Below are 18697 nucleotides of genomic sequence, written 5' to 3'. Positions count from 1 at the left end.
GTGGAACTTTAGTTGCAGAAGTGCTTCTATACCTTGTCAACAGCAAAATACTGGGCTCTGTGAATTCACTGTAATTTCAGAAATTGGACAGCAAAAGATGTGGGCAGACAAACACCTGCAGCTAGAGCTGGGAATGGTCTTCAGTAGGGAAGTAAGAGCCAGGCTCCTTTGATAACTAGTTTCAGTAAAAATTAAGACCATCAAGTTTGCATTCAGACAACCACATCTGTAATTACAGATCTCAGCAACAGGAACCTTATTCATCTCATAAATTCCGACTGACTCAGTTGGCAAGTGTGCAGGGGATCTCCCCTCAACAATGTTCAAGAGATTAGTATGGCTTGGCATGATGTGATTTTTCTCTGCAGCACTGCAATTTCACTCCCACAATACATATTCTACATTCAGTGTAGTCTTCTGTCCCAAGTGTTATATATTGCTCAAGTCTCAGGACACTGATAAACATGGCACATGGTCTGACAGAAAATGTGTGCAAGGGCTGCAGTAGGATCAAGCAAGAGGACTGATTAATCACAGCATTGTGCCCTACTCCCTGCTTTTTATCCCCCATACATGAAATCCTGGAGTTAGCAAAATTCATACATCAACTGTTTATCAGTTCTTGTGCCCTGAGGATTGAATCTCCTACAGCTGAGAGGTAAGGGCTTCTGAAATTCTCAAGTATGCCCACAGACTTTCCCCAGTCATGTGGTAGAATAAAAGAATTTGTCTGCAGTAACAAAATCAGGATGACGTGGAGTTCAACCCCTAAATGGCAAAGCAAGTACCCTTGCCATGGAACTGCATGGGACTCGCCTCATTCTGATGCTCCCACAGGAATCAAAGTGGGCACCAGAACCTGAAATAAAATTCAAGCAGCTTCAAAAAGAGCCAAAATCTTACAGATGCCAAACTTTCCTTCTCAACAGTTAACTCTTAGAGATACCTGTATCTACTCCATCATACAATGTGCATGGTGACAGCACATTTTCTTCATTACTCAGTTTTTCAATTATCTACCTTCACCTCCCAGAAAAAATAAAATAAAACCCAATCTCTTCATCTTCCAGGACGAGTAATGGGAATCTAGCATTTTCCTCCCATGAGCTAGACCTTTATGTTCAAAAGCACCCAGCACACATCATTTCAGTCACCTTCTCAGAGGGGATGGACATGTCAGGTACGGTCCATTCTTACGGAATATGACTCATGGTGGGCACTTCTTAACAACACACAGCTGCAGAAGGATACCCAGAGCAAGATAAGACATTTTTGGGAGCCACCCACCCCTGTGGAACTCCAGTGTCTAGTATTTTTCCAGTTTCTGTGCAATGGATGTCTCAAACCCTAGTCAGTTCTTGCAGCAAAGATTCTCAACTAGGGTTATACAGTGGGAATTCCAAAGCAACTGGCTATGTACAGACATATCAGCATTCCCTCCAACAGAGGGATGAAAAGGAGAAAATTCCTGAGGATGTGTATCCTCTACTCCATTTTCTGAATCCCAGCCTCCCCCTTGCCTTGGAATGAGCTCTACAAAGCAGTATCTGTTATGTACAAGAATCTCAGCTCCCTTCCTTTGGAGAGTTTCCCCTCAAAAGCGAAAATCCCGGGACAGAGACAGGTGCTGGGGAGGGGGAGGTCGCCTTAGGATGACTCGCCAGAGGCAAGAGAGCCAGCAGCTTTCTTCTTGGGCCGGGCTTTTACACTCCTTACTGGAAGCTGGGGAGAAAGAAAAAGAGGCATCTTAGACTAGTTTACTTTAACATCTAAATGTCTGACAGAAAGGTGAAAGAATGAGGAGTGGAAATAGAACAAAACAACTACAGCAAGATGACCCTGTTCATGTCTTCTGTTGTCTCAAAAGGCTATTTAAACATTCTTTCTTTTTCTTGGTTATTTATTAAACAAATCACTCTCAACACATCCATCAAACAGTAAACAGGAGAAGACATTCTAAAACAGGACAACTACAGTAACAAAATCGAAGTTGTCTCAACAGAGGGTCAGACACAACAATATTTCTAACTGGTAACATTCATGTAACACTTCACTGTTGCAACTTTTCTGCTTCTTGACTTCCATCACCAATGCAGTTCTCTGAAAGCTGTAGAAACATCCTGAGCTATCCTGCATGCTTTACTCCTGTGTCTGTCATTCTGGATATGGGTTAGAAGAGCACATTTTTTCAGCTATGATGCATTCAGCCCTGGCAGGCAACTCAGAGGTCTCAGTCAAAGGCCTCCTACAAATCCTACATCTGAACCAGAGAACCAACAGTCTGAGCATAAAAACCAATATGCCTACAAAGGGCTTTATCAGTATTTCTGTATTCACAATAAACAGCATAAAAGAGTTGGTTTTGTCTTTTCACAGTTTCACTTTAAAAATTCCTCACTAGGAAGCTTGGAATCCAATTTTGATTCTCTTGTTTCCCTGCTCCTGTCTAATATGCTAGAGAAAAAAGCAGAGGGGTCACCTCAGAAAAAAGCCATAAGAACTTGAAAAAGATCCAGGTAATTTAAAATGCATCTTTAGACAAAGATGTCCATCCTGGGAGATAATCAAAAGCCAACTGGACCTGGTCCTTGCTTGAGGAGTGGGGTTGGACCAGATGAATTCAGAGATCCCCTCCAACCTCAATTATTCTGAATACTCTCAATACAAAGAGTACTTAAGCACATGCAAAGGTGTCCTGTACACTGCAAAATCAGGTTAACAGCACGACCTAAAATGATGCTCTAAGCAATTACCTTCCTCCAAATTATTTAATATTTAGCCTGAATAGCTCAACAATGTGAGCCAGTTATACAGCACTCTTTATCTTAGATAAAAATAATAAAATTTTTAGACCAAGTTGAATCAAGCCACTTCACAAAAAGGGAGAGCCATTTTTATCACATACAAACCAAACCATAAGAAATGTTTGAGTCAAAGCCTGGAAAGCAGCACCTCAAAAAGCATATTCTATAAAACACGCCAACAGCTGGATAAAAAGATTGCTAAGTTTAAATGACTCTTGGGGACAACTGGGGGGAGAGGAGGAGTGGGGCAGGTGGGGAGTGGTGGTGATTTCCCCAGATCTACTCTGTGAAGTTGAGGGAGGCCTAGGAGGGCACAGAACTGCTGCATTTTAGGTTAGTGGAAAGTGGCTGCCCCACAGATAAATGCCACAGTACCATTACACCATCAGACTGTAACAGACAGGAGTGAGGATACAGTCAACAAGACGTTAAAAATATTTAATGCTCCACCCTTCAACACAAAACCCAAATAAAAGAGAAGCTGGGTCCTGGCTTATGACAGAGGCTTCCAGGCATGCTAAAAATGCAAAAGCTAAAGACAGTATGGCAAGCAGATGAGTTCCCTGATTCAACTAGCAAAGACAGTCCAACAAAATTTATATATACAGCTTTTAAATGTGCTGAGCTGTCAAGCTAGAGTCCTCCAACAAAGCTCACAAATCAATGTCTGTGCTGGAAATAATCTATACACCAGCTCACCTCAGTTTTTGTCACCTTTTTAGGAGCTTTGAGACTCTGGGTACGTTTAGGAAGTTTGTCTCCTGCATCTTCATCTGATGGGTCTGTTCTAGGCTCTGATGGGGTTCCATTAGACCTATGTGCCACACTGCTCTCCTCTCCTGAGGAGTAACAGGAAGCTAAGGAACAAGAGAGAAAGTTTTAGCAAAGCCTAAAATGACCCCTCCTGAAGGACCACATGGAAGGGAAATGCCAACAATCTCAAAGGATAATCCAAAAGTACAGAGAAGCATGGCAAAGGGCAGGCTCTGTGGGAGGCAATGCATCTTCTCCCAGACAGCAGCAATCCTGTACTCCTTCTGAGACCCAAGGCATGGCAAGTGCAGGGAACCCCTCCTGGCTCACCATACAATGCCCAGCAGGGCTCTGTACCTGAGTCCTCGATGGTTTCCAGCAGACTCCCACCAGAGGAATGCAGCTGCGGATCGCGGCTCCGCATGTGCACGGTGTCCTCATCCCGGATCAGAGTGAGGTCCTGCATGCTGAAACTCCGAAGCTTCTCAGACAAAACTCCCTGGCCCTAGGGGGACACAAAAATTAGGGTGAAGGGCTCTTCACCAAGATCATGTCACGTGGGATCATTCATTCAGAAGAGGAGGAAAGGTGTCCTATTCCCCACTAGGGCACTCTGGAAAAAAAACGAGAAGGGAAAAGAAAAGTGTGCTCCCAAGCCCAACAATGAAGTGGTTAAAGCAAAACCCACTCCACTCCCCCTCCTCTTTTTCTATGTCAAAAGATGGGATTAACTGCAAGGCAAACTGGAGGAAAGGAAAAGTAGACTGGTGCCAAACAAGTGGGAGTATCCCTAACACAGCACACAACACTAACCATTCAGGAATTCCAGAATGTTACAGAAGGTGTTGGATTACCTTTGCAGCTGCAGTAACTGCTGCATTGGCAGCAAGGTTTAACCCCCTCTTGCCAACTCGCATCATGGTTTCATAGCTCTTGTCACAAGCCTGAGTAATGTATTCATCAATCTCCTAGGAAGGCAATGTGGAACATGGCATTCAGCTCCTCGTTATAAACATGATCAAAGTCTCCCCATCAACACCCTTAAAAATGCAAAGCTCAGCTGGACACTTTTTTCCCAGGCTACCACCATCAGCTGTTATGGATCACACAACAGGAGTTTCCCTGCTACTTACAGAAAGCTTGTAAATGCAACTTTTAATTACATAAATTATTTCCAAATTATCACAACCGAAACAAAGCAGTCGCTTACACTGACAATGAAAAAACAGATGGGCTACAGAACATGCTGCTCCTATCACGATTCAAAAAGCTTAACTACTGACAGTGACTGTAAGAGCTCATGACACTGGGTTAGCCAAACATGCTTGCTAAGCTTTAGGCAAACTACTGGCTACATTACAATCTCCAGTAAGCTGCAGTATGACATCGTTGTCAGAGACAGAACCACTCTACATCCACTAGTGTCAGCACAAGCATGATTCACACATTTCAGTTCTTATTGTGGCCTAACTGAATCAGAGGTCAGTCAGCTCCCAGACAGGTCAGTATCTTCTAACAACAAGCAAGTACCTTCTCCTTATTGGAGAGCGTTGGGTGCACAAACTTCCTGTAGAGGACACTGGAGCCCTTGGTGTAAGGGGAGAGCAGCCAAATCACAAATGCGATTTTCAGCTCGAAATAAAAGGGAAACCTGAGAGAAAGAGGAAAGAAAAAAAAAAAAAGAAGGAGAGAGAGAAAGATGGAGAACTGGAATCAAGATCAGCACAGAGACAGATGGAGATAACTGGTAGAGAGCAGCATAGGCAGAAAGAGTGCAGGCAAGATAAAGGCTCAGAAACAAGAGAATTGATTAATCAGGTCAGAAAAGCAGAACCCTCTTTAGAATCCTAGGACATACCTTCTTCGAGTCTCATTTAGTCTTTCATCCATAGCCATGAAAACTCCATAAACAGGGCATCTCTCAGCCCTGCAAACACACCAAATTACAATCTGATAGCTACTCTCATCATTCTGAAGTTTGTTCAGAGAGTATCCAGTGGATGTTAATATTACATTAGCTTCCCTTCTCATTTTCCAAAATTTTCAACTACATATCTTATAATGTCATGTTCCTGCTAAGGCTGATAGCTGTTTCTGAAACTTCCTGTAGGTATTCCTCAGATAAGACACAAGAGACAGAGTAAATGAAAAAGAGCAGGCAGGATATAAGTCTTTTATCTCTAACCCTTACCCAGAAAACTCTCTGGGAAGATACAACAGCAGAGATTGAAACAAGCGAATGCAAACCCTCTACTGACTCTACTAGTATAAGAAACTTCTGTTTTCAGAGGTTCATTTTAGGTATGTGAACAAAATAAAGCTCTTGTACTTTTTAGATCTTTGTCTGCTTTTCAGAGTTCATGCAGGAAGAAGCAAAACCACTGAGCACTTCTGTAAGGCAAGAGTAGCCATTTCATGATTGTTTAAAAGATGAAACTCCTGACTAATATTGTTTCAGATATCTATGCAAAGCCTAAACACTGAAGCAATGAAGAAACTGAAGGCATCCTGTTCCAAAGGTTCAGCTGAAGCTCTGTGACAATTATTTGTCATTTTTGGAGGCCTCCACATGGCCAAGCATGACACAGAGCACTGAAAGGAGCAGGAGCCTGCTTCATGCAATCCACTTGTGCATGTGATCTGTTCCTCCACACAACAGGCTGTCAAAGCAAAACAGGTCCCTTCCTTCTACCATCTTTTTTTTTTTGGAGTGTCTTTCAGACCACCATTTTTCAAACTTTACCAGTTCACATTAACAGCTTCTCAAAAATCTTTCATGTTATGAATGGATAAAGATCCTCTTACAGATATGGTGCATTTACCCTAACTTTGCAAGGATAGGAGATGAAACAGCTAAGGCAGCAGCTACTACCCACAATAACTACAAATCTGCTGACTCTTCATAGGGATTGAAAACTCCTAAAGGAGAGACAGTTTATTCATTGCATCCTAACACTTCTCCCTCCTTAAAAAAACCAAACCAAAACAAAACCACCACCACAACAACAGAAAAAGATCCCAACAAGGAACTCACCAAGAGAGAACAATGTCTGTGAGTGTTTCTGCAGTGGTGAAAAAGGCAAACACGATCCAGTACATCATCCACTTCACCTGCAAAAGAGCAGTCACTCAACAGACATCCATCAGACCCAGGAAAAAAGTGACATGTCTTCTCAGCATAAATGACTCATCAACTCCACACATTAGGATGAGTTCAATAAGAAGGAGGATAGACAATCAGTAATGGAGAGGGTCATATACTAAATGGTACATTATAGTCTGGGAAAACATGTAGGATTAATGTGCTTTAAAAAGATAAATGCATACAGATACACTGATGAACAACATTATGATGCAACAGTGTTAAGGTCCCAAATGAGCCAGAAAGACTAATCAGTTCACTTTAAGAAGTTACACTCTTTTATATATCATGAATATTGTAATAAATATATATATACACACATATATGTAAAAGTTTAAGTTTCAACTGGAGCCCTATATTTTCCTGATGTAAAGGTTTTTCCTTGGGAAAAAGAAGAAAAACAACAAACCAACAAATATATTATTTTGCTCTAACCCATTATTAATGCTTTGCCTTAATCACTACTCCCAGAAATTATACAAGCAGTTCTTTCTTTGTAGATAAAGGCTCACTGAGAAAGGTAAAAGAGCAAAGAACATGCCCCATCAACCTCATCTTCTTATTTAAGGTTTTGAGTATCTATATATAAAAAGTACTTTGTGCTATTATGGCACATCTGCATATGCCTATTGTCTGTCTCCCTCTTTCCTCACACCTTTATCTGGAGCAGTGTTTCTTTCAAAGCATAAAATAATTCCCTCCTAACAAACACCTGTTCTAGTAACAGGTTTCTCCATTACAGGCCAATTATTCCTAAGGAAGAATCAGCTGAATTATAGAAACTGCTCTCTCGTAAGAGAAATTATCAGTTTTCTCTGCTGTTGAGAATTAGAAATAAATGTGAGTAGTGGATAAATGCAAAGGACACCTTTACTAAAAGCAATTAAAAATTTCTTAATGTCATCAAGAATGGGAAAGAAGAACCAAACCGAATCAGGGAAATTCCTCATATCAAATCCACACATTAATCCGTATATTAAAATTACATGAACAGTCACATTCATGTAATAATGACATGTTGACAATTTTTGTTACAGCAAATGATATAAAAGCAGGTATTCCCCCAAACTTGCATGTGTTGGAAAATTCCATGATTTGTTCTTGAAAGACCCCCCAGAACTTTCTCAGAAAAGTAAAATCAATCTGCCTCCAGCCCCTCTAACATAGTGGATGGGTTAGAAGATAGTGGTTAGTAATCCAAATTGTTTCCACTTTATCGTGATTTTTTTTTTCCACAACAGAAAGTAACAAAACTTGTACTGTATGGCTCTCTCCTGCCTTTTTTTTCCCTTGTATCATCACTTTGGACAGGACCAGGTGTCATTCAGTTGATCTAAAGCAACTCTACGAAATAAATGGTTAATTCTTCAGCACAGCAACATAAATCAGCTCTTGTTTGAAAAAGTGTGTGAATAAGGATAAACCAAAGTTTGAAAAAAGGGATCCCAAAGGGTGAGAGATTTCAGAGAAGCCACATACCAGTAAACCTTACATCAGCATTAGGCAAAATGAAGGCAATATTAATAATAATAAAAGCAATTAGCAGATATAATATATATGTAACAAAATAAGGAATATGTTTGGGTTTTTTTAAAATAAATTCACAATTGTAGCAGAATTCCTATGTTTCCATAAACTCTTGCTGTAGTGCTTCCCTTACAGGCAGGGTGTATGGAGTTTCTAAATAGTTTCTAACAGGTCTAAATAAACACTTAAAGAAAACGAAATTGTCAAGGATAAAAAGGAAGGGACTCTTGAGGATTAACAGTTGGTTAAAAGAGAGGAAACAAAGGATAAAAATAAATGGCCACTTTTCACAATGAGGAAAGTTACCAGTGGAATCCCACAGGAACCAGTGCTGAGATCTGTGGTGCTCATCTTCATGAAAGATCTGGAAAAGGTTGTGAATAATAAGATGACAAACTGTGCAGGAGACACTTTTCTATCCAAGAGATTAGGTATGAGGTGATTAAAGAATTCAGAAAAGGATCCTGATTGATCTCCAGTTGATATTTTGTCTCTAAATTTGATTAAATACAAAGCAGTGAACTTACAGCATCTGCTTTTTCTTAGTGAAAACTACTGTGGTTACATAAATTAGCTGATGTCACTCAGGAGGGGTCACTGTAGGCAGCCAGATGAAACCATAAGCTCAGTGCTCATTAGACTTTTTAACAGAATGCTCTGGAGTATTACATGATGCACTGAGAACAGAAAACATTGCTTTGTACTGTTTAAATAAACTGCATGTTTGCATCTTTGATACTGGACACAGGTCTCTTGCCTTCTGTCTCCTCCTGCTCACCCTATGCTCTACTGCCAAAGACAAAAAGAAATACAGCCCTTAAATAAACTAGAAGGATCCAACTTCTAGTTCTAGAAGTCCCTGAAGTGCAGATGACCAGAAACTAGAAGAGCAAAAAGCACAGGGGAAGAAACATGAATTTTTTCTTATGACAAAGACCTTCCAAAACCGAAGCTTAAACCAGGCTATTTTTTTTTAAGCCACTAAAAAGAGTCAGGTCTTTGCTGCTCAAGCTGATGGTCACTAACTTCAGCTAGCTGCACATACACTGTCTCCCCCACCTGCACCAAGAACCTAAATAAATTTAGCAAATGCAAAAGCACAATTCCAATGTACACTTGACCAAAGCTGAAAAAGAAAAAACTCTGAGCTACAAGAAGCAGTTTGCCACAACTGCTCAAGGACTTAGCATAAATTCATACCATGGTGGTGGAGAACACTAAGTTTGCACTGAAGGACTGCTGGTGGTAGCTTGGTCTGTGCCAACTGAAGCTTCAATACCCCACTACAGCACAGACACCCCTGTGAGACCTTTCTCCACCACCAAACCCTGAACTTTGGTTCTCAAGCACTGTGAGCAAGCAGCTGTACATGGGAACAGCTGGCTTGGAAAATGGGCTGCACAGCATTCAAGTTGTCTGCTGACTTTTCACATGAAGAACAGTTTGAACAGACAGCAGCCCCTTTTCCCACACTTAACATAAATGTTTTTCCCCCATCTTTCCACTTATGTTCAGAAGGAAGAAACCCTTCAAAGGTAAGTGAATAAGGCAGATGGCAAAAACATCTAAATGCCTATTTCTGATGTAGGGGTTTGGAATAGATGAGCTTTAAGGTCCCTTCCAACCCAAACCATTCTGTGATGCTATGATTTTTCACTATCAGATTAAGGCAGTCTTGGAGCTGCTTAGGTAACACTTACCAAAAGAAAATCAGATCAAGACAACATTTACATTCTGCAAAGAATTAAAGCGTTTATGTACCTCAACAGCACCTACTCACAGAAAATAAGCAGGGTTTTATTGTAAAGAATGCCAGTTGCTTTTAAAAAAATGAGGGTTTGAGGGTTTTTTTCCCCCATCAAGTTCTTAATAAAATGATTTAAAACTCCGAGTCTGTCTTCAAGTTCAGATTCTGTAACTGGAATACAATCATTCTGTTACAGACACCTGTGAGCCAGAATAAAATTCTGGGTAAAAATACACATTTCACACAACAAATGAAGGTCACTGGCAACTGGAAGGAAGTCAGGAATGCCAGAGAAGACAATAGTAATAGGATAGCACTTAATATGTAACCTCAAAGGTAACTATGAAGTCATAGGATCACATGATTATTCATTGAGTTTCTTTGTTTCCCCTTTCTAATGCTACTACTAATAAACTTTAAAGTTTAGAAAGGCTCATCATATTACTGACTGTATCTCTAATACTGTGTCTCTAATACTGTAAATACAATTTATCAGTTATCAATGCCTCCAGAACATTCACATTTCAACTCCTTTGCTGAGACCAGTATTGAAACAAAATCCAAAGCCAAACACCTGAGCCAGAGGCTGTAGTTTGTAAAGGTGCCCACTGTGAGTGAGATTCTCAGCTCAATCCATATCTGCTTAAAAACCTCTGGGCTGAGTTTTAAGCCAATGCCCAGGAAAGGTCTAGTCAGTTCCAGAGGGCTGGAGCAGCGTGAGCCAGAACAGGGCTATATCCTGCAATATTTATTGCTGACATGTCATTCTGTAAGGAGCAAACAGAGACTGCTGAATGAAGTCTCAGACTGTACCACAAAGCAATACTGACAAATTCTATCCTATTCACTCATGGTACTTCTTCTTCACGTTATTCCTTGGTCTAGATGAACGGAAACTCATCCCACCCATAAGACAAATAGCTCTTGTCTCTGCTGATCACCTTAGAACACCCCTTCTGTAAGAGGATGACACACCACATCACAAGAAAACTCTTGGTGTTTAAAATATGGTAATTGTAATGATGGTGTAGACAGACAGGGGGAAACGATTCCAGGAGGGAAAGAGGATGAAATCTTGACCAACAGAAAACACTGATCACAACCAAAGTTGACAGGAAGCCACAAACCAAGCAAGATTACTCAGCCCTTTGGAAGAAAACTAAAGTAGCACCGAAAAAGCTGTAAAGGACACAGAGTAAGGATAAAGTTACAAGAAAGAACTTGTCCTGGACTTTCATATGCTTCCAGACTGCAGCGTTTGCCCCGCTTTCCCTTCCTCACTCAGCATCTCCTGAGAAAAAGCAGCCCAGGTTTATGGTTTGGAACCTCCCATTTCAGTGAGCGCCCTTTCCTCGGCAGCTTCTCCGGAGCGGGCCGGGGCCGGGGCTGAGCCGAGCTGAGCCGAGCGGGGCCGGGGCTGAGCCGAAGCCAGCGGTGGTCAGGCGGGACAGGCTCTGCGGGTGACGGGGCGGCGCTGCGCCGCACCTGCGAGTCCCGTCACTCACATATTCCTTCACGTTTTTCGTCTTCATCTCCTGTAGGACGAGTACGCGTAATGAGGGTGCGATAGATGCATCCTCGGGCAAGAACGGACCGCTCAGCGACCCGCCCCGCCCCGCCCGCACCCCCCGCGGCCGGCGCTGCCCCGGCGAGCCGGGAGTACCGGGACGAGCCGGGGAGAGCCGGGAGGAGCGGAGAGCCGCTCCGGGCGCGGGCGCGGCCGGTCCGCGGGCTCATCGCCCTCCCTATCGCAGCCGCCCTCCGCCGCACCCCCACCCACCCCGTCTCCGGCCCCGCGGGCAGCCGCGCTCGGCCCCCCGCCGACACTCACCACACAGAGCGGGCAGATGATTATCCAGGACACCATGCGGCGCGGCTCCGGGCGCGGCTCGGACGCGCCGAGCGTGAGAGCTCTTCCAGGGCAGGTTCCTGCAGCAAGCGCAGCCCCGCCCCGGTGCTCGGATCGGAGGGAGGAGCCGAGCGGCGCAGGGAGAGGCCGCAGCGCCCCGAGCATCCGCCGCTGCGGGGGACGCGGTGCCCCGGCCGGGGGGAAACCCGCAGCCCCCGGCAGGGACGGTGGCAGAGGAGAATTACGGGGGAAAATCGCTGACTTGAGATCACGGGCACTTGGGAAGGCAGAGGAGTAACAGGCAGAAGAAGCCATTTTCCATGCAGTGGCCTCCTCCGGGGAGGTCGAGGCAGCAGCTGGTAAATGCTGCAAACAGCGGAGTTAAGGGTTAAAAGCATTTTAGAGTCCCACGGCTCCCAGTGTCACCCAGAACCAGATGCAAACCAAAACTTGACTTGCCGATACTGATGTTTGCGTTATCAAACCAGAAGGATGAAGGCTGTTACTTGTAGTTTCCAGGGTAAATTTCAGTGTTGCTAGATGCTCTTCCTCGAAATTTCAATTGAGATGCCGAGGATTACTTAGTTCACTATACAAAGAAGGCTGAACAGTGTGTGTCTGTGGGGAATATGCTTGGTGCAGGGTGGGAATGTGTATGGTTAAGCATACTGGAGTCCCAAAAATTGCTGTATTTTAACAGCTCTCCAAGGAATACTGTTAGGAGAATCCTCCTCCTCAGTCAGTGCCAGAGTTCATTACTGGGCCCCCGGGAGCCTGGATGAACATTACAGTCAAGGATTGATTAGGCTCAGTACATAGATCTGTGAATTACACTGTATGACCAATTACAATGTATGACCATTACATAAGTGGCGTTTTAATTTAAAAGGGAAAAAAAATGTTAGAAATCTACTGTGTTTCTTCAGCTGACCAAAAAAACCCAACGCTGAAGCAAGGCACTATGGCAAAGTGTCATTACTTGCCAAATAGCCTTTATGAAAAGGAATGAGCCCAAAGAGAGCAAAAACAAAGAGCTCCTAGGGAAGAATTTTCTCATGAATGCATGAACTTTAGTATAATGAGCAATGATGAAAAACACAAAACATTAGCAACTTTCCGTTACATGCAAGTGTTGTGAACGCGTCTCCACAGGCAGTGACAAAGAACATTTTGTCAGTGTCTGCTTTTGGATATGAATGGGCCACAAAATGATTGCATAAGTGACTGCACAATTCACACCACTCATGGGATAACTGACCTACTAATTAGATAAAAGGGATCTGCTTTCAGACATCCAAGCAACACCAACACGCAAAACCTTCAACAAAGTAATTTTGTTTTTAACTGCAGCAGTTTCATATCAGTGACCAGCATGGCAACAGCTCTGGTACTTGAATAATGTGTTCACTGGGTGAGTGAAAGATGCAAACAGAAGAGAGAAAATGCAGAGATCTGCTGAGTACAACGTGTGAACAGTGTGGGAGCACTAAATAACTGCAGCACGGGTAAGTGGCACCTAAATAAAATGTGCCTTAGTGTTTTAAGCTGTTTAATGTGCCAAGGAGTAATATAAAAATTTACAGTGCATTAGACATAAATGGTGGCAAGAACAACCATCTCAACATCAGCAGAGCAGGTGGTCTTGCAAATGTCGTAGGTGGTAGCTCACTGTTAAGTAGCTTTAGAACAAGTTCAGGAAAAGTATTTTAAGCTAGCAATTTACATTTAGCAGAAAGTAGCTCAATTTCTTTCCACATCACAGAGAAGAATGAAAAATTAATTCATCAACTTACCTTTTCACAAGGAGAAACTACTGGTTTTTAAGGGCTATTTTTGGAACAAAAGTCAGCTGCAAGTCCAATGAAAATAGATTGATTTATTGGTAGTATTTTTATTAATTTCTTAGCAATACTGTATAATGCTGTGTAATTGAGATCTTAAGATTTACCCAGGAAAGCAATTTATCAATTGTTTTCAAATGAAGGCAAATTTCTTTCAAACGGTATGTTTTTTTAGCAGATATGCTACTGCTGGAATAACTCATGATGAATTTGTGTTCTACAAATGGTCCAAACAGGTGACCAAATATCTATCATTATGGCTAAACAATAAGGCAAAAAACCCCTACTGATTATATACATCTTAGTCAATTTTATAATCACTTTGGCTGGGGACTTGTGGTGTAAGCTGTATATGAAATATGTCAGAAGTAGTTTGTAGTGGGTGCTGGAGGGAGAGTGCTTCCACTGCCCCATCATGCAAACTCTGGTAAGAGAGAATCATAACACATGCCCATACAGGTGTATATGACAGGCCCCAGATTAGCTGTCACTACTCAGGGAAGATAGTACAGTCATGTCTACTGGAGATCTTAATGCTTAGCATTATTAAGAAATGCAGCAACTGTATTGGAAATTGCTGATGCTACTGCATTACACATTGCCAAGGCTCTGCCTTTTTTGTCTTTATCCAATTTTAATGCTGATACACACACACACAAATGAGGGAAACAGCTGTAATCACTCTGCATGCACAGAGTACAACAGAATTGCACAAAAAATTCTACACAACAGGATATGGTGGGGTTGAATGGTTCATGGGTCTGGAATAACCCGTTTTACCTCTAGCAGACTGAATTAGCCCACAGTCACAGCATAGCTGCAAGGGTATGAGGCAGCAAAAGCCTGTGAGTTGACTCTGCAGCCAGTAACCAACCTGAGAAGCTGCCAGCAATGCCACATGTCAGTGACCAGAACTGCTGCTGCCATCACAACCTCCAAGGTCAGAAACCAGAGAACCTTTACCACTCCGTCCATATCTCCAGTGGAGAGGGCAGCTCTGGACCCCAACCTCTTAGGAAGGTACTGAGAGGTGGGGAGCACAACACAAGAGACGTTTTTTATGACCAGACAGATCCTCTACCCAAACCACCTCTAAGAATGAAGGGTCTGCAAGGCAGCTGGGTGTGCTCCCAGCTAGTACTTGGGATGCCAGGCTAAACCACCCGAGCTTTCTGGTCAGACATAGGGCACGGAATTAGCAGGCAGCCCACACTGCCAGGGGCTGAGGCTGAGAAAACCTCGAAGCAGGAAGATCTGTGCACAAGCATGAAAGAAACTGTCCAGGCTGTTACAGTAAATGACTTTTATTTTTTAAAAAATGAAATAACCGTGAACATATTAACAGGCCTGCAAGTGGCACTACAGTACAGCTGGAGATAAGGTCGATACATTTCCCCATGTACCCAGACAATGAAATCCATTGCATCAATGCTGACATTAGTAAATTCTGAATACAGTTCTATCAAGCAGGAACATTTTACTTAAAATAGTTCTGGACAAAGTTGACACTGAAAGTTAACTTTTCCTTCACTTTGGAAAGGATAGATGTTTTCAGCTAGCACTGGTATTGGGTGAACTATTGCCTGCAGTCACCAGTGCAGGGAGAGATGTACAACATCTCCACATGAGAACAGAGTTTATACTCCTTTTTACTTCTCATTCTGAGGAAGCAGGGTGGCATAGAGAGAGGGGGGAAGACAGGTGAGGTAATATGGGCAAGGGAGGTGGGATGTCAATTTCTATTCAATTCTCCTTTGGCTGTTTTTGTGCTATTTTGGACTGCTTTCTAAAAATCACTTCTTGATTTTATTGAAAGGAAGACTAAATGTAATGCGCCTTTCCTTGAAAATCCAGGAACAATTGTGGTACTTCAAAAATACTAAAAATATCTACTTTCATGAAATATTAACTGTTTCACTACAAACCTATTTTTTCACTAAATACACAATTCTCTTATCTCTGGAGTCTCCCAGGGGGAAAAAAAAGTGGGTTCTCCCTTTAGTTCTGCAACTCTACAGTGTATAGAGAAACGGCTACAAGAAGGGGAGTGCAGAGAATAGCTTTATCCTTTTCCTTGGCCTGTATCTCACATGGGAAGTTTGCTTGAATTTCTGCAGCTGGGCTGCTGTTGGTCACACTTTCAGCAGCTAAACTAAGTCTGCAGCAGGACAACCCACCTCCAGCACGTTCCGTCTAACTTTGTGGAGACTAACTAGGCATGAGGGAAAAAACATCCACACTCTTTATACCATTTCTAATCATAATATGCCGGAACACCCAAGTGGTTTTCCATGTTCTCCCAATTTGCAAAAGGCCACAGGAAAGGGACATGGCACCTTTTTAGAATCTGGAATTCTGCATGTTAACAGTGCGACCCTCCGTTAGACCTTCAGTGTTGAGGCAGCGTAGGAAACAGTGGCTGAAGAGTGTGTGTAATACTGACCACACCAGCTCTCAGTGAGAAGCCTCTGCTCCTGCAGAGGCAGTCGTGTGCAGTCCCTGTAGATACCGTGAGCAAAAGGCTTACTTTGACAGGGCATTTGGAATTAGCAATTCCTACGATCTAGCTAGTTTGGATTCATGAGCTTTCAGTGTGCCAACAGCATCTTTCACTGCATGGTAGATAATGTTCTTCACCTGAAACAGGAAAAAAAAACCCAAATCAGCTTCTCCAGACTTAACAAGGAGAGTCCTACATACCTATGCAATCAACTTTGGCAGCTGAATTTGTAATAGTTGGCAAGTATACACAAAGTATATACTCTCCCTGCTTCAGGACATCAACAACATAAATTTTAACTGTCACAGATGACAAGTATTTTCTGATTTATTAACTCATTTTCTGGTCACCCAGCAACATATATTTACTCATGTTATTTTAAGATAAATTCTCTCTTTTGGGAGAGCTAGGAGGAAGTGCACTATGAAGTGATGTACATGAGTTTATTTTGAAAAAGTCTGTGTGACCCAAGTCACTCACAGATACACATGAATCAAACCTAAAAGGTGAAAGAAAATCATCTGGTTTAATCCTATGAAAATTAAGATGATGCAATGAACCCTCCTGTATGGAGGCTAGAAATTCTTCAGATTTGTGAATCTTTCAGAAAGGCAAGCAAGATCAGGGATGAGAAATCCACCAGTACTCACAGCAGTCTGTTTCACAGGTAGCTATTTAACAATTGAAGCTCAGTCTTATTTCTGATTTTTTCTATTTGAATTTTGTTTCTAGGTATTGAACAGAAGTTTCACCTCTAAGTGAGCAGCTCAACTGCACTTGCTCAACTGCCAAGCACCATCACCTTCTCCTGATATACACATGAGCTCAGTTTTTTGTATCATTTATGTCAGTTATTGTCTCATGTATTTTTTAATATAAAAAATATAGACACAGGTTCATATAAAAATATACGTGAAAAATGACCAAGAAAAATAGTAAAGTCTGAGACAAATACAACTGGTATTCCTGTTCACGGGAATACTGACTTGCACTATAGGGGTTTTTTGTTGTTTGTTTGGGTTTTGTCTGTTTCTTTGGGGTTTGTCTGTTTTATTTTTGTTTGTTTTTGTTTTGGGGGGTTTTGTTTGTTTGTTTGTTTTTTAATAATATGTATTATTCAGTTGCAATCTCTTAGTTTACAGAAGCACTTCCACGTCTGTATCATTACATCTGAAGAGGTACAGTGTTAGAAGCTGAAATGAGAGTTGATCCTATATCTGCTTTCCTTTAAAATCCAATAAAATTCCATATAGAAATTTACAGCAATGTTTCACTGAACTGGTTTGAGAGAATTAACTTGGTAAGTTCTGACATCTCTGGGTGACACTGGAGTGCAAGGACAGCCATCCTGCAGATCTCCACCCTGCTTCATTTTACATGCATGTGATTACTGGTACACAAAAAATGCTGACAACAAAATCTGCAAACTGAGCATATATTAATGCTTCAGAAGCAGCAGGAAAACCCCAAAAAGGCCTCCTACAGTCTTCTCTCTGCAGAACTTACTGTCTTATACACAATGTTCTGTGCATAGTTATTAGTTTAAGCAGTCACACTTCTTCAAACCAAAACACATCTAATTTTAGGACTAACTTAGGTTGGATAAGACCTTTAAGATCATTGAATCCAACCACAAATTTAACACTGCCAGCTCTACCACTAAACCTATCCCTGATATTTAAATAAGCAAGCCTCTGCTTTCAGAGCAGTTTTCCTTTAGGCAATAAAGAAACAAATACAAGTGTACTTGGGCAAATAAACATCTCTCTTCAAAGCAAAGCACTGCTCTTTCCTTTAATAGTGTTTTTTCTTCTGCTATGCTTTGCTGTCATTAGGATTCAGTCATTTAAAAACTTAATACCAACACATTCATTAGTCCAATGGGGGGAAGTTCTCTGGAAATCCACATGAATAATACTAATTTTTATTTGCATAATACTGTAGATGTAAGTATTTAAAAATTAATTGATGTACCTATCAAATAAGAACCTCCAAATCTGTGGAAAGTTATTACTCTGGCAAAATGCAGGATATATTTAGTGACCACTGACATAAAACAGTTACCTGCAGTTTATCCTCATGGTTTGTATGAGTATTAGACAGGTGCCTGAACTCCTGGGTCAGACGGAAGCAGTGCTTCACGTGTTCTGGAGATACAAAATCTTCTGCCACTTTAATGCAGCTGTACAAATTATGGACCTAAAAACCCATATGAAATGACTGACACATCAAGACTGAATGAACCATACAAACCCACAAAAACCCCAACAACCCTCCATATATTTAGGTTCTTTCACATTTACTGATTAGAAACAGGAACTGACAGAATTGTGTCTAAACAGTAAACCCATAACAAAATACATGACATCTAACAGGTTACCTGTTCTCCCACATACATTAGTGTTCCCTAAAGCAAGTTCTCTTACCTTTCTCCAAGCTTTTATTGAAATTTGTTTCCCTGGCTGAAGTTTCACTACACAGAAATGTTTTCCCACCATTCACCCCAGCTCCCCCCCCTCCTTAATTTCATCACA

The 18697-nt window shown here is 41.8% G+C and overlaps 2 protein-coding genes across 2 annotated transcripts in view; both read right to left on the bottom strand.

Annotated features, from left to right (window-relative positions):
* Positions 1 to 1067: 1067 nt before the first annotated feature.
* Positions 1068 to 11514, bottom strand: REEP2 (receptor accessory protein 2). The gene is made up of 7 exons (XM_018073702.1): positions 11479 to 11514; positions 6592 to 6668; positions 5088 to 5208; positions 4412 to 4525; positions 3915 to 4062; positions 3504 to 3661; positions 1068 to 1722 (listed from the first exon to the last, which is right to left on the bottom strand). Exons 1-7 carry the CDS (start codon positions 11503 to 11505, stop codon positions 1648 to 1650), a joined length of 720 nt encoding a protein of 239 aa, XP_017929191.1. The 5' UTR covers positions 11506 to 11514; the 3' UTR covers positions 1068 to 1647.
* A 3437-nt stretch (positions 11515 to 14951) lies between these two features.
* Positions 14952 to 18697, bottom strand: part of KDM3B (lysine demethylase 3B) — a 34535-nt gene continuing 30789 nt past the window's right edge. The window contains exons 23-24 of the mRNA XM_018073462.2: positions 18228 to 18362; positions 14952 to 16300 (exon numbers count right to left, since the gene is read on the bottom strand). Of these exons, the coding sequence (XP_017928951.2) occupies positions 16220 to 16300; positions 18228 to 18362 (216 nt within the window). The 3' untranslated portion in view covers positions 14952 to 16219. The remainder of the gene's footprint in view (positions 16301 to 18227; positions 18363 to 18697) is intronic.

Source organism: Manacus vitellinus, unplaced genomic scaffold (assembly GCF_001715985.3).
Source record: "Manacus vitellinus isolate BGI_N305 unplaced genomic scaffold, ASM171598v3 scaffold_25_pilon, whole genome shotgun sequence".
NCBI classification, from domain to species: Eukaryota; Metazoa; Chordata; class Aves; order Passeriformes; family Pipridae; genus Manacus; species Manacus vitellinus.
The sequence above is the reverse complement of the archived record's forward strand: the minus strand, read 5'-3'. Positions and strand labels throughout refer to the sequence as shown.

What these genes read in the sequence shown, in the direction of transcription:
- REEP2 (XM_018073702.1), bottom strand. Translation starts at nt 11,505, where the DNA reads ATGAAGACGAAAAACGTGAAGGAATAT. An exon ending in ACAGACATTGTTCTCTCTTG is followed by an intron (nt 5,209 to 6,591) that starts GTGAGTTCCTTG and finishes TCTTTCTCTCAG; the next exon opens with GTTTCCCTTTTATTTCGAGC. An exon ending in GGAAACCATCGAGGACTCAG is followed by an intron (nt 3,662 to 3,914) that starts GTACAGAGCCCT and finishes CTTGTTCCTTAG; the next exon opens with CTTCCTGTTACTCCTCAGGA.